This window comes from Pectinophora gossypiella, chromosome 8, assembly GCF_024362695.1.
Source record: "Pectinophora gossypiella chromosome 8, ilPecGoss1.1, whole genome shotgun sequence".
NCBI lineage: Eukaryota > Metazoa > Arthropoda > Insecta > Lepidoptera > Gelechiidae > Pectinophora > Pectinophora gossypiella.
Window position 1 is genome coordinate 4,891,945 of NC_065411.1, and position 24,223 is coordinate 4,916,167.

General features: G+C 38.0%; 1 protein-coding gene across 1 annotated transcript; it reads left to right on the top strand.

The window, feature by feature from the left end:
* Window positions 1-1,016: 1,016 nt before the first annotated feature.
* Window positions 1,017-19,147, top strand: LOC126369106 (uncharacterized). The gene is made up of 7 exons (XM_050013398.1): window positions 1,017-1,048; window positions 14,750-14,903; window positions 15,481-15,666; window positions 16,115-16,335; window positions 17,064-17,274; window positions 18,017-18,232; window positions 19,139-19,147. The coding sequence occupies exons 1-7, from the start codon at window positions 1,017-1,019 to the stop codon at window positions 19,145-19,147; spliced, it is 1,029 nt and encodes a 342-aa protein (XP_049869355.1).
* Window positions 19,148-24,223: the final 5,076 nt, after the last annotated feature.

Here is a 24,223-nt window from a genome sequence, read left to right on the forward strand (position 1 = left end):
CGCCCGCGCAAATAAAATTGATAACAAGCGCCTAATGGAGTGGTTAATATTATGGATAAACAATATTGTTCACTTTACTTTCCACCTTAATATAGCTGTATTTACGAGTATTAAAGCTTGTCTTGGAAAATAACTGCATTCAAAGAATTATTCCTGTGGATCTCGAGTAACGCCAGACAACAATTATACCAGGTTGGTATGAAGGATAAGCAACAATATACCTTTTGAAGAATTTCGCAATTAAAGCGATATGAACCAGAAAATTAGTTACATAGGCTATTTTTTTTTTCAAATACTTTGTTATCTTTGCAGAACTGACATGAAAACCCTGTCAAGTGTGAGTCCGACTCGCACACCGAGGTTTCAGGGTTAACTTGTCTCCATACATCGAAGTTATTATATATTCATTAGTTTACCAACTGCAAAAAAAGCTTGTAAGTGCTTAACTTTTTTATGCACTTGAAAAAATGCTGTCTCCATACATCGACATAGGTCGCGATCGGTTTACTGACGGCAAAAAAACTGTTTAACGCATAAACTTATTTTATGCATTTGAAAAAATGCAAAAAAATTGTTGACATATTAGTACTAATCGACAAAACGACATAATGATATCGCCAGAATCAATAAAATACCCTTGACAATTTTTATCACGACTACCCTAGTTATGTATTCTGGGACTGCTAATATGATTTATAACATATAATGTAAGTTTAAGGTTACATACCCATCTTTGTAATGTTACTTTTGATTACTAAATTAAAAGTTGAACAACGTCGCTCTTCTTTTTGTAATTAGGTTCTGCCGTCGTGAGGAGGCACAATCCGTATTATAATAAATGCAAACGTAACTGTGTCTGTCTGTTACATTTCCACGTTTTAACCGCTGAACCGATTAAAATGAAATTTGGTACAGAAACAGTTTAAGATCCAGAAAATTTTTAACCTAGCAATCGACCCTTAAAGAGATGAACAGAGGGGTGGTAAAAAAGTGCAGCCTGCCTTAATCAAATCGACATGGATGGAGCCGTCGGCGAAGAGCTGGTCAAGTATACAGAGGGATGATTCAGACCGTGATTCTGATTTAATATCAAGTGGAATTTTCCGTCGCAAAATTAATTTTTTTAGCCTTTTAAATTATTTTCAAATCTATACTTATACATAGGAAAATTCCACTTCATATCAACTCAGAATTATGGTCTGAATTATCCCCCTCAGTATTCGATACGATGTTACTAACACCCTGTGTGTACTTACCATCATCGTCTCCTTAGTGTATTCCATTTTACCTGTATGGACCCTGTGGTCCGCTTACCTAACCTGAAGATTTGACAAGTTCGGTTTTTTATAAAAGCGACTACGACTACCTATCTGACCAACCCCCGAAGGGATAACCAACCCAATACAGATTAGGTCGCATCCCTTCGAAACGCATTTCTCAGAAATGTGGGTTTCCTCTAGACGTTTTCCTTCACCGCTGAACATGTGATAATTTATGATTGTAACATGAACTTGAAAGCAATTTCGAAAATCATTGGTTTAAGCCTTTGTCGGATTAGAACCTACGACCTCATAATGAGAGTCAAGTGCTTTTCCGACTGGGCAACCATAGCTCGTATATTTACGTAACAACTTCGAACTTAATAAACTAACCTAGTTTATTAATAAGTTCTCATCACAGCACAAACCAACAAGGTTATCCAACGGCAAATTAAATAAAATGTCTGAAAACTTCGCAATGAGGTTGCTTATTTATCACATTCAACCTTTAGTACTGTTGCTTTTGTTATTTCAGACTTCAAAGTACTTTGTACGTTTACGTTGGTGGCGTAATGTTAGATGTGAAGTCAAAGGGAGTTCGTGTGTGAAAACCCTTGTCCAATTAGGCTTAAGAAACTAATTGAGGAAGACATGAGAAAATTACGTACTTACGTATACAAACATTGGTCCGACCATCCCCTTGCTACTTCTACTAATTGATTCTTTATATACTTAGGTTTTTTTTTCTTTTTTTTTTAGTTTTCTTCACAAAAATCCCGAAAGACATCTATCACCGTTTTACTACACACTGTGGACAAGTAAAATGCTTATTTCAGAATAATCATTACAGACATTAGAGGGGCTAATCAAATATAATAAAAAAGGAAAGCCGAAATATAATAAAAATAAGCTTTCTTTTCGATTAAGGGATTGTTATATATGGACATGGACCATTGTACATTATGGACTACTCCCTGTCACCATACAGAGCTCATTGTAAAGTTTTTTTTTTTTATTGTGGATAGGGCTTGAAAGCTGTTGCTTTCGCTACCGGTATGAAATTACGATACCGATTTCCTATGGATATAATCAAATCGGTACCAAACGGCCTTAACTTTAATCTAATACCTACCTTAACCGCTTTCAAGCCACGCTTGTTGACTCAACCCACCCACTCACTTACACACAGTAAAATAGCCTATAGCTTTTTGGAACCCTTTTCTTCATAAAAAATAATAACACGCTTTGAATAGCGTATCAAATAAATTTCTGGTACACTACATAATCTACCATGAAAGAAACCATTACACAGACTACCGAGTCTGAAATTTTTTGATATATCGGTACTATCATCCAATAAATTTGGTACGAGAATATGCGTATTCACCATTAAGTATGATTTAAAGGCTCCGTAATTCAGGTATGACACATAATCGATGGCCGGAAGCTACAAGGAAAGGACATCGTGCCTACCCTTCGGTGAACGATTAAGTTTCATACGCCATTAGAATTTAAATTGGATTTATAACCTTTCCTAGAAAATGTTGCCTACGAGTCTTAAGGAAAATCTTGATGTTATCTATTGTAACTATGAAAGATTTATGTGTGCGTTAGTAAGTAGGAGTATTTTTTATTACGTCTACAATATAACAACATCACGCCTCTATCCCTGTGACCGCCTGTAAGAATGTATATGTAAGACTGTAAATATGCATACACCCACACCTCGCCAGCTATGTTTTAAGTCCCGTGTAAAAGGGGCGAGCGAGTTCCCAAAAGTGAAATGTGTTTTTTTTCTGTCAGGTACGGTCATGAGTACTAATATATATACACTTTGAAACCATGTCATATTAACGTTTTTGTCAAATATGGTAGTGCGACAGGGTTCTAAAGTGGGTACATAATATTGCTCATGACTGTACCTAGTTTATGAAGTCGCTGACCGACCTGTGATGACTATGTACGACACACGCACTTAAGGGTAATACATAACATAAAACGACTATCGCGGACATTTCCTTTCAATGTTATTTTTAACCGCTGTTTTGACCCAAATGTATGTAATATTTTTCGAATTGCACAATATTTGAATGTCGTCGCCTTATAAGGAACACCACAAAACCGCCCTATTCTGATAGGAATTTCTTCCATCGATTTTTTGCAAATAAATTCAATCCGTGTAAAAATTGAGAGCACAATTTTTTACCTGTATTAAAAGTACCCTGTTGCGAGGTTGTTGTTCTTGAGTTTTGTTGTTAACAAAAATCACATCCAAATATTATTTTTCCATTAGGCGCTTTGGTGGTTTTCACTAAAGTAGTTTTGGTAGGTGTTGTTACCAGTTACAGAAAGCTCGTTGGCGGCGATATGTGTTAGTCCAGGCGGGTTTTTAAAAACTTGTGCCAAATCTCCCAGGTATATAACATGCATTTCTCATAAAACTACAAATCATATTACAATCACTATTTTTCTTTTCTCATTTATTATTCCCTGTCACGACAGACCTTCACCCACGCTATCTTGTATAAAAACTAACTATAAACACATCGGATAAATATAGGACGATCTTAAAAAGGGTCAAGTGAGGTCTACAACTTACGAGGCGCGTGTATGGATGTGGGACTGGTTTGTCAGGACCCACATTAATACATAATAAACTCACGCCCGTAATTCTTAATGACATAGGCAGAACCACAAGGAAACAACAAGTGTTGGTTGTGAAATCAAATACCTACCTCATCAACCCTGGTGGCAGGGTTAATAATGTTATTATTAAGCACACGACAATTTTATTTTATTTTATGTTTATTGAGAAAACCAACAGCTTTATAAAAACATATTTAACAACACTTATTATCTAAACTTAAGCTATTTATAGGTTTCCCTAGAGTTCTAGAACATCGTTTTATGTATGAACATCGTTATATGAACATCAGTAGGTAAGTAGTAACCGGGACCAACGGCTTAACGTGCCTTCCGAAGCACGGACCACCTTACTTTTCTTTTGCTGGCCGCTTTTTATACTTAAAATTACAACATTTTAGGACTAAACCCATGCAAATATATATAGAAGGCTAATATGCGCAACGTGATAAAATTATCGTTCGATTCAATACATTTTGTCGAAATCGATAAGTTTGTTTTTTTTCCTAACATGCGTGGCACGTGATTTTTATTTCACATTTTGACAGAACGTGATGACTTATTTGGATTAACATATTAGCACCAATCGACACACAACCTCCTAACGACCTCCGTGTTCCAGTGGTTGAGCGTTGGGTTCGAATCACGGCGGGAACATATCACAAAAATTACTTTGAGATCCCTAGTTTGGTCAGGATATTACAGACTGATCACCTGATTGTCCGAAAGTAAGATGATCCGTGCTTCGGAAGGCACGTTAAGCCGTTGGTCCCGGTTACTACTTACTGATGTAAGCAAGTAGTTGTTACACGAGTCATGTCAGGGGCCTTTGGCGGCTCAATAGTAACTCTGACACCAGGGTTGATGAGGTTGGTACTCTGCCTCACAATACACATGATAAAAGACCAATCGATAAAACGACATAATTATATCTTCAGAATCGATAAAATGACCGTAAAAATTTTATATCTACTGGAGTGTAATGAGCGCACGACATTGTCACCTCACCCTTTTACGACTATCAACATTTAACCTTCAAATATATATATGAAGCCAAATACTGTATAAACGGCGCAACAATTCCAGCGTTAAAACACTTCGCTGCTCATAAAATAGCCACAACACATTAAGCGAAGGACTTTTCTGCGATTCTGATTAAAACTTTGTCAGTCTGAACAGTCTCAAGACAGTAATTTGAAATGGGTTCTTCTGTCGACCCACAAGTTGTAGCAAGTACAGATAGGCTTACGTAACAGAACAGTTACCTGCAGGAGATACACGGAACAGGTATTATGTACGTAAAGTGTATTTAATGACATGTCACTTAATGGTAGTTTGGCAGACATGAGCGGAGCGGATAGCGTGTAGTTTCTAACTACAACATAAAATAGGTAGCGATGTATATAATATAGTATATACACCCACTCCTTGCGGGCGAGCCTACTGACATTAACCGGGTACAAATCCTGGAATGTTAATATTCCCGGGGCCTTTTTTAATATTTGGGCTGTCACCTCATCACACAATTCCTCGTATCCATATTAAAATTAAACGACAAAAATGGCTACAAGTTTCCTGCTTAGAGCTTGGGCGCTTACATGCATGAGTCTAAGTATTATGTATCTTTTAATGGCTTTTCCAATAGATAATTGTATTGGAATTACTATTAAAACATAATTGTAGTTGTTGTGTAATAGTAGGTACAATACAGCTGCTTTGTAAGTACGCCATTGCAAAGAAATATTTGTTGTAAAGGAAATTCTAAACGTGCCGAAATAGTGAGTTCGGAAATTCACGATACATCTTCTCTATCAGCGTTGGAGACTTGAAATGTATGGATGACATCAAGTTACTGGGATTACATGTTGAAATGCAAAAGGCAGGATGCACCTAGCCGCATACCAAGCTTACTGACTTGTAAGGTAATCAATAAAACCAACTGAAACTCACTCTCCGAAAAACTGGCAGAGGTGCAGTTAACGCACAATTTGCAATTCAAAAGTAGGTCTATTAAGAAAATCGTACAGATACGTAAATTAGGTTTTAGATGTTAAAAATTTTCCTATAGTTTTTTTTTACTGATTTTATGGGTAAATTGGAATAGACTACTAAATAGTAAGTATTTACTTACTTACGTTAATACGGCACCATAGAATAACAACCAGGAAACCCAATACAGATTAATTCTTATACAGTTATACAGTTAGTTACGCATTGCATTTCGCAATCTTTCGTCTACATTCGGAATCCGATTACAGCACTCGACAGGCAAAACAAAAAATGTAGCAATGTATTCACTGATCAATCCGTATTTCAGAATTTGTTTTCTTTTCGAAAGCAACTTATGTTGATTTTAGATCTGAATTGTTTGAATTTCCCATTATTTGTTTCCCATATTTTAAGAAAAAGATTAGATCGATATTACAATCTAATTTAATTCTAGTTTGTAATCTATTTCCCATTGGTACTAACTAAGCCGTTTAATAAATGTAAAATCGAAACAGTACGAGTACCAATTTTTGTTCAACAAAACACTGAAATTAATTTTTGAATTTGGAACGTTAATATTTTTTCTCTATTATACGTCCTCTGTATTTAATTTTTGGTCAATAAATAAGGGAATAAATGTATTTAAAATTTCGAGTTGGACTTCAAGCCGCTTCAAAACTGAATGGGTTCATTACGAGCTACTTGGAGTAGCAAGAAGTAGGTAATATTCTATACCCCTCCGTAGAATGAGGGGAGGCCTTTACCCAGCAATGAACTAGTACCGTGCCGTTATCAGGAGCTAGGACATAGATCTAATCCACTTCAAGTTTACTGAACATGATTTTTTTTATTATAAAAGTACGCCATAAATAAAAACAAAACAATAACTTCCCTAAAAAATGCACAAAGTACAACAACGCAAAAAGGATGTTCATCGAAATGATCGTACGGCGGTGGTGGACGTCCTGAAATAAAAGGGCCTCACTCAGCACCATTCGCGGCGTGAACCACGACGCTTGTATTATGTGGACCAATTACAGCAGAATAGTCGATAGTCCAACGAGCCAACTGACCTTCCCGGCGTTCGGCCCATTGGGTATTTGCCCGATTAACCCTATGGCCAGTCCGGGCATGTCTTTGTCTAATTAAATACTGATTTTAAAATTAATGTTTCTCGCTCAGCCCCTGACTAGGCTAGCAGCCTGCATTCGTCACCTGACGACGGGCGGAACATGCGTAGGAGACACTGACAGCAGGCACTAAGCCACTGTCATTATTCATATTTCCTTTGACGGTGCTCCAGACTCCCCCTACATATAGGGGGATTAACTGTCGGCGTACAGCTGCGTTCTCTCGGATAAACATAATTTACTAACGACACCTGCTAACAATAACTTAATTATCTTACAAATTACGCCTACCTGTATTGTTGCTGGGCGAAATAAATTCCGAGTCCCCACTCATACAATGTGCATAAAGTTACGTGCATATATCTATATCGACATCAATCTTTATGGTACTCTGAGGGCGCTGGTGTACCGGTGGGACTCGCTCTTTCTTAAGATGTGGATAGACCACCACACGACATAATGTTAAAAACCACACCAACGTTATAATTTTTATATTATTATTTTTATTTCCTATTTAATTGTTATAACTTATGTAACGTATTTTATTAGCCAGCAAAATCAAAGATGACCAACTCAGTATTAACGTATAATAAAGAGATAATAGAGATAATAAAGAACACAAAATTATAATAATATAAAAAAACCTTACTTTACACCCCCGTAGCTATGCGCCATATAATCAACAATACCTAGACAACGGGGGTTGCCAGATCTGACGCCAACATATTTTAATAAATGTATCCGAAAAGCACCTTCTTATAAGCTGGGGCCTATTTCGGCCTTTTTTCTTGCATTGTCTCACAGCGACTTGTAAATCTTGTGGCCGCCGCCTTATGCTATTTGCACTTTAGGTTATTTTCTGTTCCTCTAACAACGTTTATGCATAATGTCAGCCACAACTTATACAAAATAGTAATATAATAGACTTAATGGAAGTTGTAATAAATAACATTTAAGGTTACCTTGGAAAAGTAGAGAAGTCGTACAAACGACCGCAAACCTCAGCAGTTCTTTAAGTAAGCACAACTTTAAATGGGTTATTTTAGTCGCCAACTTTGATTACTTACACCAGCTTTTTCTTATTCCATCAAACAGGGCGAAAAAGAGCTTGTATTAATATTTAATGTACAAAATAAGAAAATATTGTGTTTGGTGCTCGGCAAAGAATCTGAAGGTCTAAGGGGCGCCAAAAGTAAGTAACCTGGTATTCGAAGGAGTTCGAACACCAGGTTACTCAGTCCAGAACCGATCCTGCCGGTACCCTTCAACAGATAGCACCAAAATGTAACATAGGCTATAAACCTAACGAAACAACAAACACCCTTTCCATCACATAAGCAGTTTAGCCATAAATATAGGGTATTACTAATATTCTAACGAATACTGAGGGGGACGATTCATACCATGGTTTTGAGTTAATATAAGTAGCATTTCCTGTCGGAAAATTCATGAAAATTTTTGTGGTTTTTTTTCTAAATTCAACTTGATCAGAATCATGGTCTGAATCATACCTCAAAATTTTCGTTACGATGACACTAACACTCTGTAGGTAAATACATAAATAGGCACCTAAAATCGTAAACCTTTCAAACGCAAGCCCAAATAAAATATCAGGAGTCTTTAAACCACGGATCAATATTATTAAAAAACTCCCTTCAACAAACAAACTACAGCAAACCCACGGATACTTTCAATGAGCTACGTCAGCGTGATTTGGAAAGTTCAAATCACCTGTCCAAAAATGGTCCAAAAAGTGTACGTCTAAAAAACTGTGGATAAGCACTCGTCCACGAAGATTTATATACGTACAATGGACTAATCCGCTGACGATGGGATTGCGACGAGCACCTGCTCCTCGCGAAATGGAAACAGTTTTTCGGACTGTACTCATGTTTTCTAAAAGACCCTATTGTGACAAACTATCGTGCTTTAGCAAAGCGACGATTCCAACTGTCCTGTTTTAACGATAGTTTGTTTTAGAAACTTTTCAACGGCAACGTTCCCAACACGATACTAACGATTACAAATACTATCCATACACGTTCTGATGCACAGCATGATGTTAATTCACTATTTACTTGACTTAGGTACCTGACATCATGTAACGACTACGTACTTACATCAGTAAGTAGTAATCGGGACCAAAGGCTTAACGTGTGTAGTCGTTACATGAGTCATGTCAGGGGCCTCTGGCGGCTCAATAGTAACCTTTACACCAGGGTTGATAAGGTTGGTAATCCACCTCACAATCCACGCGAAAGAAGAAGACTTGACTTAGGTATTGCAGATTTGCTACATACATTATATAGCTATTAACTACTTGGCCAGACAAATGGCAAGCGCTGAGGGCTCTCAACCGGTACAAAATTGAAGACGACTGGCCGAGAGTGCCCTGTAGGGCGCGAGCCTCAATCTTTGAAATAATTAGTCGACCCTAATGGGCCGATAACGATAACCGCTGAATGAGGGAAATCATCCAACACGCCAGCAGCGGGGGATATTAACTCGCAGACGTCAACAGATATGTAACATTCGAAATGCAATCGTATCAAATTAATTTTATAAAGTATTAAAACATTCATAACAGTGTATGAAATATATTACAATAGTTGATCCGACTTAAGCCGATCAGAAATACATAGGAGTGTAAGCCAACAGGGACATATACAGTGACATCGATTCGGCTTGGATTTACCAGATTGAAGTAATGATGGTATTGTTTCAGATCCGATAGAGCAGATTCAACGTCGATTGAGGATACCACATACCAGTCCTTGTCTCGTATACCCAACCTGTTACTTCATAAACCGCCTCCTACAATAACACCCCCACACAGGGCCGAATTTCCCGTAAGGCCGACTGGCCCGGGCCTAGAACGGCCAGACATTAGGGCCACATCTCACAAGGACACCACAGCGGCGCCACCAACAAATTGTTAATACCTATTAGCGTGTATACATTTTATTTATGGCACAATCATGACTGCGCTACCATCGTGTCCTAGCGATATAGGGCCCTAGAAAGCGGCTAATCTTTAAAAATATTTAAGGAGAACAAGAAACGACACAAAATCACACCACAGAAAATTTTCAATGCACAATACAGTTGACGGCCTATATGACGTAATATATGAATATATGACTTGGGCTTTATAACTTATACGAAAACTATTGTCTAAAATCTCGCTGGATATAATGAAGCGAATGCAGTGGGGTAGAATCTTTACGCAGGGGCACAAATTCATAATAATATTATACCTAAATCCCAGTAAAAAATGAGCTGTGAAGGGGACCAGAAGAAAACTACTAGTCCGCTTCTGCACCGACATAATACAACACAAACACGTAAATAAATACAATTCACAAAAACCCGGGGACGAATTGGAAGTTCCTTTTTTCCTTCAGAACGGTGTAGTTTCCCTGATATTCAGTAACAAATGCCCCCTCATGAATACAGGCGCAGGTCTCAGAGCACATTTTACAAGTTTTATCCCTTGTAGGATTAGCTTTTGTTGCCATATAAATATTTATTTGTGTTGGTTAAGCGAACCTTTAAAGATGAGATTAGTCACCTTCGTATATTAAGAGAAGGTAGTGACTTGGGAAACAATAATAAATTGGAAGAGATATTTGGAAGCTTCGGCTTTGTGCATAGCTTAACACGTTCACTGTGTAACTGAAAATTAGATATCAACCCCTCACGTGCAATGTTATTTTTCGATAAACACATTGGAATTTATGTAAGTACACAGACACACAACGGCAAGAAAAAATGTGTCACACATATGGGACATACACGTATGAGTTTCAAATTTATTTCCTTATATGTGGTTCATACACTGAAAGAATGCGAAAGCGCGGAAAGTGCGGTGGTGGAGCGAAAGTTGATGGTAGGGCTGGCAGAGGAAGACCTAGAAAGATTTATATTGACCAAATTAGAGATGTCCTTACAAAAGGTTTCGTACGATCTACTACGAGTGTGGAGGAAGCAAGAGAAGTGTGTCAGTAAATGTGCATTCTATAGTCTCTGCTTACCCCGGTGGGAAATAGGCGTGAGTTTATGTATGTATGGATGTATGGTTCATACACAGTGAACGAGTTAAGTTAATACCTATGTGCAGTATAGGTTTAAATACTGAAAAGTGAATCTACTGGTCAACTGTATCGTCAACTGATTGATGAAAGGCAACATATACGGCTAAAATATAATCATTAAATTTTAAATGAAAAACTTCGAACAACCTTTTCAATCAATTTTCAATTATGTGAAGCATATTTACGAAGAATTTTTAAAAATATGCATAACATTGGATAAAAACAACGCGTCGTACACACACATAGATTTATAAAATAAATTTCAATAATATCAATTCAAAGAGAAAACGGAAAAAAATTAAACAACGATTGTGTTTTAACTAACACAATCACTATCAATAATCGTCAAATATGCAAAATATTGACCACGTGTGCTTTGTATAGTGTTGTTATGATAGCAATGGTCTATCGACCATTGCTGCCATTCTATCGTTAACTTGAAAATCAGTCTTATTGATGGCACTGTCTTTTATAATGCTATCGATACAAAAAATACTATAGACATAGTATCGACAAAATTAAAAAGTTGCCTATTTTTGACTAACTACCGATAGTATGTTTTTCAAAGGCAACTATCGACAGTAAAACTATCGTCATCGCAACATCACTGGTTGGTTAAATAAGGCAACGTGGTTATAAAAGTTAACAGTTGAAAGGTGAAAAGTGAGGGGATTGGTCGAAGGGCTGAAAGATTAATATCGAAAATAGATTTGTTTGCCAATCGTGGACTTTTTTGACACGACTTATCGTAGATTTGCCTAAGATGTCATTCACTACTTGGCCGGACAAAATGAATCGCGGACGTAGTACTGTGATCATAATCATACCAGCACTTGTGGCGTTGATGCTAAATATCGTCCAGATACAGTGTTGTCAGGTAAATATTTCTTTATTTATTTTATGTGTATTTTTTTACGCTTATCAGTGAACGCATCCCATATAAAAAAAAACTCTCTAAATAGATTAAACATATTGTTTGATATCGCTTAATTGCGGTTGGAAAAAAATATATAAAAACAGTAAATAAAGGAAATGAAGAATCGTAACTACTTGCGCAGTCCCTATAGATCTGAAAATAGCCTAGCTTGCTTATACAAATGGAAACACTCACTGATCAGCTTTCTCTTAATCTTCCCATGCCTGGTTTCTATTGACAGCAGAAGCAGCAGCATACAATTATAAATATATTTATGCGAACAGCTGTACATTATTTAAGTATTAAAGAAAAGACAATCGTATTTTACAAATTTAGAAAAAGCACAAAAAACCAACAGAAAAATAACAAAAGCCAAAAAAGTTCGGGGTTCACACGATAGGCTGCCAAAAAGTTTTTAATTACTTACATTTTTTTAATATATGGAGTTTTTTTTTTTTTTTAATATATAGACTTTTTGGTATGTTTCCCTTGTGTAGCTAGGCTTATTAACGGAAATATAAAAATATAGAGCAAGCTGCCCAAACATACAGAATTAAATATGTTAACTCGTTTATGTTAGTTTGCTACAGATAAATATGACAACTGCTACTATAAATTTACATATTATGACAAAACTCTACTAAAAAGCTGCTAAATCTAAAAGCTAAATCTTCATTTACCTACCTATAATCCTCGTTTATTTTATAATTGACAGAGTTGGTTTGTCTCTGAACCTACAAGAAGGCTAAACGCAAAGCAGGGGACCCCCTACATTCAACCACAGGATGGGGTGTGGCAACCAGTCGCCAACACTGAGTAAGAGGTGTTCTTCTGTCGTTTTAATTATGTATGACTTTAGAATACAACTAAAAATAAGCATTCTATTTAAGCACACGTTCAAAAACTTTATTAAACAGTAAACCTGCCAAGTGCAAATTTAAAAGTAGATAAGTACCTACTATTATAATTTAGAAAGTTATATTTATACAAAGTTTTGTTCATAATAATAATCCATTTTAAGTTTACAGTTATTTTATTACGGCTTCCGTGGTCCAGTGGTTAAGCGTTGTGCTCACGATCCAGAGGTCCCGGATTCGAATCCCGGTGGAGACAAATCACAAAAATCACTTTGTTATCCCTAGTTTGGTTAGGACATTACTGTACAGGCTAATCACCTGATTGTTCAAAAAGTAAGATGATCCGTGCTTCGGAAGGAACGTTAAGCCGTTGGTCCCGGTTATTGCTTACTGATTTAAGTACTTAGTCGTTACATGAGTCATGTCAGGGGCCTATGGCGGCTCAGTAATAACCTTGACACCAGGGGTTAGTAATCCACCTAACAATCCACACGATGGAAGAAGAAGTTCACAGTATATGATAATGTGCATATAACCTCAATACTCTTTGAATGGTGAGCTGATCTGATGATAATAAAAGAGAAGGAGAGAGATTATTGATTATAGCAACCTTCCTTTCCTTTCTATTCTTTACCCTATTTTTTAAAAATTACGTGAGTTCTAGAATTTTCCCGGTAAATGGCAATAGCCTCCGTCCCTATAACATGAGACTTAAACATATATGGGGAGGATTGAGTGTATCATGGAGTAGAAAAAAGAGGATGGAAAGGCCCCGCGCATTTTTTAAGAGAACCGCTGCCGCCGGTTCAACCCCACTCTCTTTTACTACTACTCCTGCAAACATATACTAACTACGACAGTTCTACTCCTTCTCAAATTCCATAGCCACTTTATCGTCAATGTATATTTTCTGTGATAGGCTGCAATTTTATCATTACTTTTCGTAAGATAGGGAGATCGGGGCTTAAACCATCACGCGGGCTCAGTGCGGATTAGTGGTTATTAACGACTGCTAATGCAGCCGTGACCAACGGCTTAACGTGCCTTCCGAAGCAAGGAGGAGCTCGAGATGAACTTTTTTTGTGGTCACCCATCCTATGACCGGCCTTTGCGAAAGTTGCTTAACTTCAACAATCGCGTTTACCGCTGCGCCACCGAGCTCCTCAAGATACTGCATACAAAAGTATTTTTTTGATAAATAGCCTATCATAGATAAATGGCCGTTTTTAGCTTTTCTCTGATTAGGAGGAGATCCTCTTGCATAATAGTCGATATTTGACTTATTGCCCTGAAGTTTGTAATACACAAGACGACCAGACTTTGACTTTGCACTCCAGTCGTCAGCAAACTTTACAACGACAGTCGAGTGGAGTGCAAAGTCGAAGTATGAACTATTTGCTCATACTAGTATGGCGCGCGTTTCACGCTCACTTGGTCCTTCCAACCTCTTTCTTCTAATCTGTGGGGTGTATATACTATACACTTCTACCTACAGGTGTGATGCTAGTCATCCTTTTTCCCGTGTTATATTATTGCATGCATTTCGATGCAATCAAATACAAATACAAATCTTTATTGGTAACGTAAGCTACATGTATTGGTGATCTTTGACTCCATACAAGAATAAACAATATTAAGTATCTGATTTTTATTTTCATAGCACACATCCGTGCTTAGGGAAACTCACAAAGAGAAAATTAAATCGAAAATAATATATCTACATTTAACGTCATTTTGAATTGACGTTAGATAATTAATTTAAATAAATAATAATAACAATAATATAATCTACATCTACATTTAACGTACATCATCTATATATAACAATAATATAACAATATATTTATATATTATGTTCCAGGTTGCAATTCTACGTATATTCAGCGTACGTTGAACGGCGCATGATGTACGCAGTGCGTATTATCGCCGCTACTAACACTTACACGCCAGACAAGGTCTGGTGCCACCTATGGCTGCCTAACGGTCGGACTGTCACAATCGAAGCTTCTATCCAGGTACACATACACCAGAAATGCGGACCCACACTTACACACTCTCTCACATAAAACACACCGACACACACACTACCCATACCCATATACGTATATTTAATTTATTAGAAGACTAAGAGATTCGATTGGAAAATCTGAGTACAGAGACAAGCCAGAACAGCGTTCTCTGGCGCAGACGTGTAAAGAGACCCGACCCCAGTTAAACTGGGAACAGGGGTGGACAAAGAAGAGAGAGAAGACTAAGAGATAGTGTCTGTTTCTTCACATCGCCATTATCAGCAAGTCGTTTATCAAAACTATGTATTTTTGGATAGTTTTTAGCAATACAATTTTGTAATTTTGATACAAACCTATCTGGGGCAAGTTTGGAAACTGCCACAATACATAATTTTATTTCGGTGGGGAAAATTTTTAAGCGCTAGAGCGATAGCCGACAAAACTCCTATGGAGTCCTCGATTGCTGCCAACATTTTAAAAAATGCCCAAAATGCGCCATTGACACACGTGAACACCTACACTTACACTATCAAAGAGTCATCCATCTGAATTGATTCTCCTAGGACACCTTTTAATGTTTCAGGTGATCAAAGACCACGAAAATTTGGAATATACTGCAGCGTTTGTGCTATGTCCGTTGCGATACTCGGGTGTATCTGCTGATGAGACAGTGGGAGCCATAGTAGCAGTCATAGCATCCAAAGCGCCCGATGAACCTACAACCAACCTTCTTATCGTTCAGGACACAGCACCGAAAACTAATATTAGCGTATGTATGCGACTACAATGACTTTTTTCCATAACAAGTAAGAAGTATCACATTGGTCTAATAGAAACTTCGGTGAGGTGTGGGGCCTTAGTCCATCTTGCGACAGATGTACCTCTGACTACCCAAATTGGGATATAGTCGTGAGCTTATGTTATGTAAGTAAGAAATAACTACAACCTAATCATGCCACAAATAATATTAATGATGTTGCTTGCTCCCATGACATGCTGAGAGTTTTTAATTCTCGGTCAACGGAGGTCTCTTTGGGCCTTTTCGATTTCCACGTTTCCACGCGCAAGCCACGAGCTCGTCACGACGACAGTTCCATAGGACCCCTTACATTTGTGATGTATTTTACAATTGTTTATAATAAATAAAAAAAGCGGCGAAAAAATCTAAAATAATAATATTATATTAAAATAACAAAACGTCACTATTTTTTTTTTAGGGGAATCTCCACGTTTGCGTGAAGCCTTTCTACAGATACAGCCGTACCGAATGGACATTAGAATGGCTAGAAATGAACCGGTTACTCGGAGTGTCACACTTCTACTTGTACAACGACTCAATAAGCGATCGATTCGGCTGTCTACTAAAATATTATGAGGACAAAGGTGTTGTCACGTTGCGCCAATGGCAACTGCCATTGAAATCCGACGTAGATATAAAGTGAGTTCATTTGTCTGTATTTACTTTATATTTATAAAAAGGGCCTTTACATCATTGTCAGATGATTTCAGAAGCGTTCTTATAGCGTTGATATAGATCGTGAAAGGACACTCTCATTTCTGTGTCTTCTGTCGCATTTGTCGGCTAAAATCGGGAACCATGCCTTGTGCGCTTTGTAATCGTCGACCAAATCTTTCGCACCCGCAGAAGAAAGAGTAAAAGAGTATTAAAACTGTATAGCGACGATGCGGCCAGGCCGGTAAAACAATAACGGCCTTCATGGTCCACTGGTTGAGCGCTAGGCCCACGATCCGGAGGTCCCGGGTTCGAATCCCGGTGGGGAAATCTCACAAAACTTATTTCGTGATCCATAGTTTGGTTAGGACATTATAGACTAATCACCTAATTGTCAGAAAGTAAGATGATCCGTGCTTCGGAAGGCACGTTAAGCTGTTGATACCGGTTACTACTTAGTACTGATGTAAGTAAGTAGTCGTTATATGAGCCATGTCAGGGGCCTTTGGTGGCTCAGTAATAACCCTGACACCAGAGTTGATGAGGTAGGTAATTCACCTCACAAAGCACACGATAGAAGAATCGACGATATGGTGTGTATAGCCCGAGATATCTAACACAACAATTTTTATGTCATGTCCTGAGGAACTAAATCAGGGCCTTGGAATGGTAAGCATATACCACGGAGATCGTTCATCTTCATCATGTTTCAGAGGGAACGGTATGGTGGCAGCCTACAACGACTGCCTGTACCGATCGATGTCAAAAGCTGATTGGCTGCTGATAATTGACGCTGATGAAATTGTGCTGCCACGATATGAGAAAACTGTGCCACAACTCGTGCGCTCACTCACTGACGAATTCGTGACCAAGAAAGCAGTCGCCTTCAACTTTACTAACGCCTACTTTTACGTGTTTTGGGAGGTGAGATACGAATTATACGAACGCACGCTGTAAGCCCAATAAATCTACCGGTAATGTCAAAAGCTTACTTAGCTACCAAGTAAATATAGTGAGCAAACATAGTGAGCTTAGTTTAGTTAGTTTACATTTCATTCTTACTTTTTCTTTTAATCACTTTGACTCTATCAATAAATTATCCTTTAGGATAAAAGCTTAGCTGTCATGTAAAAAGCCCTGAGGGTTAAAAAGGCCACATCGCAATTCATCTAAGAAAGCAATATTGCTTTTTGACATTTGTTGACATTGCGCAGTTACTTTTATATGCGCAACTGTCAAATTGCAATATTGCTTTTTGGATGTTTTTTTTTTAAATGTGGCCTTTTTATCCCCCCTGGTGTAGTAACTGTTCAGTAATCTGTGTTAGAATACCGCCTGTTTAAAATTTGTATAAGTTCTCCGTTTAAATCATCATAATCCTGCTGATGATAATGATATTCCACTTTAAGTGAGGTCGGCTCGAAATCTACTCCTCCTTCATTCATTTATGTCACTCGTCATCGTCAAAGTATCTGAATCTGGTGGCATCTAGGCCTTAATCTGACTCACCAGATGTAAACAATGAACCAGATTAAAGGCCAGATTCCACCAATGTGGAAATGGCTGAGCGGAGAAGAGCTTTGCCTTAAATGACCAATGGAACTTGGCTACCGAGACACACGTGACGTGTATTCTGACACTTAATTATAAAACCAATTTGTTCCAGGATGACCCCGAGGCACCTTCACCTTTGATGACGTCACGCAAGACTCAGCGTCTAAAAACAAACGAAGTCGACGAGAAAAACGATAATACACGCAACAAGTATGTCTTTCAGCCGCTGGAGGTCGTTGAACTCGGCAGAAACAACATCTGGGAGAAACTGCATAACTCCATAGCTGTCGAAGTATCTGTTAAAAGAGCTGTTGTTCATCATTACCGGGTGAGATATTATTATACCAAAATAAAACCCCAACTATGATTTAAAACCGTACATTATATTATATTCTTATATAAAACAAAGTCTACTCCCAATGAAGAAAATATATTTTCCCATCTGCTTTACTACGGCTATAAATAAATCTTCATCATATCGCTACAAATGCATCCGCTAACACTCTCTCTCTCTCTCTATTTAAGAGCTGCGCTCTTGTCGGTGGAGTAACCGCCATTCCTCTCTTCTTCCCGCCAAAACCTTCACCTCCCGATACGACACGACCTGCACCTTCTCTTTTATTTGTTTCATAAATGTTATCCTAGGTCTACCCCTTCCTCTCTTCCCTTCAATTTTTCCTTCTATAATGTTTGTTATAAATGAATCGTGTCGTATCAGGTGGCCAATCATATTTCCTCTCCGGTTCTCTATAGTCTTCAATATGGTTCTCTTTTCTTCAACTCTTTCCAGCACTTTTTCATTTGACACCATTTCAGTCCAGCTTATACCCTCCATCCTTCGCCAACACCACATCTCAAACGCTTCCAATCTCTCTCTGTCTCTCTGTGTCATAGTCCACGTTTCACTTCCATAGAGTGCAATGCTCCAAATATATGATTTAATAAACCGTTTCCTTATTTTTAATGATATGTTTTTGGTTTTCAAAATGTATTTTTTCCTGTTAAATGCTTGTTTGGCTATTGCAATTCTGGCTATTATGTCTTGTGTGCATCTAGAGTCACTATTTATTATACTTCCAAGATATTTGAAACTATCAACTCTTTCTAATATGTTGTCATTCAGTTTAACAGGTCTATAGTTTGCTGGATGTTTGGATGTTGTCATTATTTTAGTTTTGCTCGCGTTTATCTTTAACTGAAATTTTTTGATTACAATGTCCATGGTTGTTATCAGATTTTCTAGTGCTATTTCATTTTCTGCGAATGCAGCAATGTCATCTGCGAATCTTACAAATTTGATGTTTTCCCCATTGATTTTAACCCCCCCTTCCGAACTTTCCTTGATTTCTTTAATGGCGCACTCTATGAATATGTTGAATATCAACGGTGAAAGGGGACAACCCTGTCTAACTCCTTGTCGTATTCTTGCTATTCCCTTTTCTTCTCCAATCTCAATCACTGCTTCTTGTTCTCTATATAATTCCATTATTATTTTCCGGTCTCTGTAATCCACTCCAATGTCCATAAGTGCTTTCATCATCAATTTCCAGTCCACCTTGTCGAACGCTTTCTCTAAATCTATGAATGCTATATGTGTGTCTAACCCTAAATCCATTCTTCTATCAATTATCATCCGCAACGCTAGTATACCCTCTCTTGTACCTTTTTGTTGTCTGAACCCATATTGGTCGTCTCCTACCACTTCTTCTGCTTTAGGTCTTAGTCTATTCTGTATTATCTTCAAAAGTATCTTGGCGGCCTGAGAAATAAGACTCAGTGTTCTGTGCTCCTCACATTTGAGGGTGTTCTGTTTTTTAGGTAATGTTACCGTTTTGCTCACTTTAAAGTCTTTTGGCACCTTCCCTTCTTTATACATAAGTTGTGTAATTTCGAACAATTCGTCAAGTATTGGTGGGCATACGACGTATTTTATGAGCTCAATATAGATACCATCTACTCCTGCTGCTTTTCCGTTCTGTATACTTTTTATAGCTTCGTCAAATTCCTTTCTTAATATCGTTGGTCCTAACTTATCTTGCTCTACTTCACTTTCTTTCTCAATATCTTCCTCTTGCAGTCCTGCCCCTTCATATAGTTTTTCCATATACCTCTTCCAGCGTTCGACTATGGTTTTGTTTTCTATTTCTATCTGTCCGGCTTCATTTAATATGGCGGTACTCTTAGTTTTATGTCCTCTATCTAGCCTTTTAATGATGCTATATGCTTTATCAATTCTTCCACTCTTCATATATTTGTCTATATTATCACAATCATTCTCTAAGTCTTTCTCTCTGTATTCTCTACACTTTAAAGTTATTCTATTCGTTAGCCTTTTATATTCTTTAATACTTTTATCATCGATTTTATTTCTGTACTTTCTCCTTTCCAACATTATATCTATTATTTCTTCATTTAACCACTTTTTTCTGGGAACTATTTTCTCTCTCTGTAAGCATTCCTCTGCACTAGATTTAATTATATCTCTTATGTTATTCCATCTCCTATCTATGTCACTCGTTAACTGTTCTATGTTTTCCTTACCTAACTTTAACTTATCTCCTACTTTATTACTATATTGCACTCTGTTATTGCTTTTAAGTTTATTGAGATCAATCTTCTTTGGTTTGCTTTTCCTTTTGTGCTGCTTCACTTCAAACCAATGTTTACTAATAAGCAAGTTGTGGTCTGTATTTAAATCGGCACCTGGCAAAGTTTTGCATAATGTGACTTTCTGTTTATTAATATTTCTGACTAGTATGTAATCTATCTGGTAACGGCCGATATCTCCTGGCATCTTCCAAGTATACAACCTTCTTTTTGGTTGTTTGAATAATGTATTTAATATTATTAAACTATTTTCCTTACAAAACTGTATCAGCCTCTCTCCTCTAGTATTTCTTTTCCCTAGTCCGAAGTTTCCCATAACTTCATTTCCATTTCCTTCCCCTACAACCGCATTAAAATCTCCCATTACTATTAAATAGTCTTTTTCTTTACTTAAATCTATTAGTGAATCTATCTCATCATATATCTGTTCTATCTCTTCATCACGATGACCTCCAGTTGGCATGTATACTTGTATTATGAACAAGTCTGCCGGCGTAGCTCTTATCTTGACGGCTGTTATTCTGTCACTGTGGTGGATAGTATTCTCTACCTCTCTCCGCTAACACACCCCAGACAAAAAAAAACTAACAATAACATTACCTAGAGAACGGTGACTCTCCCTCCACACTAATGCGTAACGGACGCCGACCACACCTGCTTTGGGTCTTACTTTTATTAAATAATATAGGCTCGCGTTTGACCGTAATCCTGATGGTAAGTGACGATGTGGTCTGGAGTGGATCACGCTTTCCTAGCAAATACCTATTCACTCTAGCATTGAAGACTCTAAGATTACAACGAGTTGGAAAAACAGACGATGGCAGACAGTTCCAATACTTCGCTTTTCGCATGAAAAAGGAAGAGACAAAACGTTTAGTGCGGATTTTGGTCTTAAATGGCCGTAAGACGATAAAGGGGGCAGCGCGCGAACTGTCTCGGTCGCACTTATACCGGCAGCATACAGAAAGAATGAGATTTTTGTATGAAGTGCCCGGGATGAGGTCAGCGCCTGATACAAATTGGTGCGGGGCAGAGTTACCGTTCTATACGTAGTAAGTATTATTCTTTATTATATGCCACTAGATAAGTTTCTTTTTCTTTCAGGTGAATTGCGAGAGCTTCGATAAAGCCGATTGTCATGAGCAACCATCAGTAGTAGACAGAAGAGCGCATGCATGGACCGAAGAGCTTTGGAAAATAATGAAAATTAGACATGATGAGATTAAATGTCTAGACCACTGATATCACTTTAGCTTCTTACTTAACGCCATCACTGGGACACCATGGATGCTCCACAAACAAACAGCTTTGTTGGACAAGCTGATATCAGAAGCCATAGCCAAGTTCCAAACGGTTACGAGAAACGCTAGTGTAATTGAACTAAATACCTCTAGGTTTATAATAGGATTGATTGACTTTGTCATTTGGGTTTGATAAGCGATTATACTGTCGCTTTTTGCAATCGTTTGCAACTTCGCTAAAGCGTTTGGTGAGGTACCCTTTATACAACTGTATTCATTTTGTTGTCGGCGTGACCTTGGTGGTTATACCATGGTGTCCTAGTGAGAGAGGGCCCTAGAAATACCGTCCAACCATCTGTTCGCAATTGGCAAAATTTACTTACTAATTTAAGAGCCACGCTCTTAACATTCTCCATGAGAGAATTTTAAGAGAAAAATAGGGCAGTTTCCCACTTGCCTTCTGCCCAATTGGCAACACCAACGTCATAATAACAAAGTTGCGTTCCAATCAGCGGAGACATCTTGCGCATGGATGCGTTCAAAATATAAAAAAGAAATAATTTTAAGTAACGAGCAAATATTTATGTACGTTACAATATTGCTTACATAAGTACTTTATAATTTTTTTCCGGTTATAAAGAAAATAAAGTTAACAGTTACTGGCAGAGAGAATTTCAATAAAAAATAATGTACGATCTTACTTTATTCATCAGGGTGGCGTATCCCGTTTTATCCACGACTTCGTCCCGATTTTCAGAGGCATTTTAATAAAACGGATAACACTTACGAAACATAAATGACGATTACTGCACCATCTTTTATTTTTCTCTCGATAGCCGATTCTATAACTAAAAGTACTAAATACTTATAACATAATCTCACGGCTATATTCCCAAATAGGCTAGTCAGAGGAACACAAAGCTTGGAAAACACAAATTATAAATCTGGGAAGCCTGAGTGCCTACTTACTTAGTTCACCTTGCGAAGGATAGTACATATTATGTATTTATTTACTTTATGGAAAACCAACAATTACATTAAATATTGTAGAAATATAGTATATATATACAATAAGAGCCAACAGGTTTCCATAACAGAAATTTATAAATACTAACAAATAGAAATATCGTCTTCAGATTTGTTAATTTGGAAAAAAATCTCTGTTTACGCAAATGGTTACTTTTGTCATATAGATTTCTTTTATTTTTAGACTCTAAATACCTTCCCCTTTAAAATAATACCTAAGTGCACACCCCGGACACTTCATACAAACAACCTCGTTTTACACAGACACTACACATTGACGTTATCGTTCACGCGCATTTGTGTGTGTGACGTCTGACGCCATACGATTCAAGTCTAAACTGTGTTCGAGGGGGGCTGAGGTAAACTTAGCTCAGACGGCGTGTCGGGAGCGGAGAGTTGCCATTCTATACGTAGAATTATTCCTTATTCTATGCCTTGAGACATAAAATTTAATCATTATTTTTCAAGGAGCTCGGTGGCGCAGCGGTAAACGCGCTCGGTCTGCGATTGATAAAGTTAAGCAACTTTCGCAAAGGCCGGTCATAGGATGGGTGACCACAAAAAAAAAAAAAGTTTTAATCTCGAGCTCCTCCGTGCTTCGGAGGGCACGTTAAGCCGTTGGTCCCGGCTGCATTAGCTGTCGTTATTAACCATCAATCCGCACTGGGCCCGCGTGATGGTTTAAGGCCCGATCTCCCTATCCATTCATAGGGAAGGCCCGTGCCCCTGCAGTGGGGACGTTAATGGGCTGATGATGATGATTTTTCAAGACAGTTATTAAACACCCGCAACAGAACTTGAGTTGATTTTTTTGTCCACCAATGCAGTTTAATTCTAAGATTATGAGGAACCTAACCAACAACAAATACAAAACAGTAGACTGGCCCCCTGTGCCATGGGACATAAACATAGCTGGCAAGGAGTGGGTGTATATTAGTACAGTCACCTCTGACAACCCTTTCAATACAGGCGTGATGCTGTTATATTATGCTTGTGGTGCCAGCCTGACAGGTCATCAACCCTTCGCCCGTATGAAATGATCCATCATATCAAATCATGTGGCAGTGAACACAATCCCGTCGACTTTACGACACGCCCTGTATGGTAAGCAAAAGCAGCTGATTGTATTGTTGAACCCTTTGTGTGATAACAAACTTATTGCAGTTGGTAAACTAATCGCGACCTATTTCTATGTATGGAGACAATAGTTTTTCAACGGCAAAGTCAAAGCCTCGGAACCGTCGACGCGCGAGTTTGACTCGCGCTAGACTTTTTCTATAATACTCTCAGTTCTGCAGACGACCTCGGTGATCCAGTGGTTGAGCATTGGGCTCACGATCCGGAGGTCCCGGGTTCGATTCCCGGTGGGGACATATCAAATTACTTCGTGGTCCCTAGTTTGGTTAGGGCATTACTGGCTGATCACCAGATTGTCCGAAAGTAAG

Bases quoted from the DNA above. Each gene is read 5' to 3' on its own strand.
- LOC126369106 (XM_050013398.1), top strand. From the start codon at position 1,017: ATGGATGGAGCCGTCGGCGAAGAGCTGGTCAA. The intron at 1,049-14,749 runs GTATACAGAGGG...ATTATGTTCCAG, and splicing joins GTCGGCGAAGAGCTGGTCAA to GTTGCAATTCTACGTATATT. The intron at 16,336-17,063 runs GTGAGTTCATTT...ATCATGTTTCAG, and splicing joins AAATCCGACGTAGATATAAA to AGGGAACGGTATGGTGGCAG.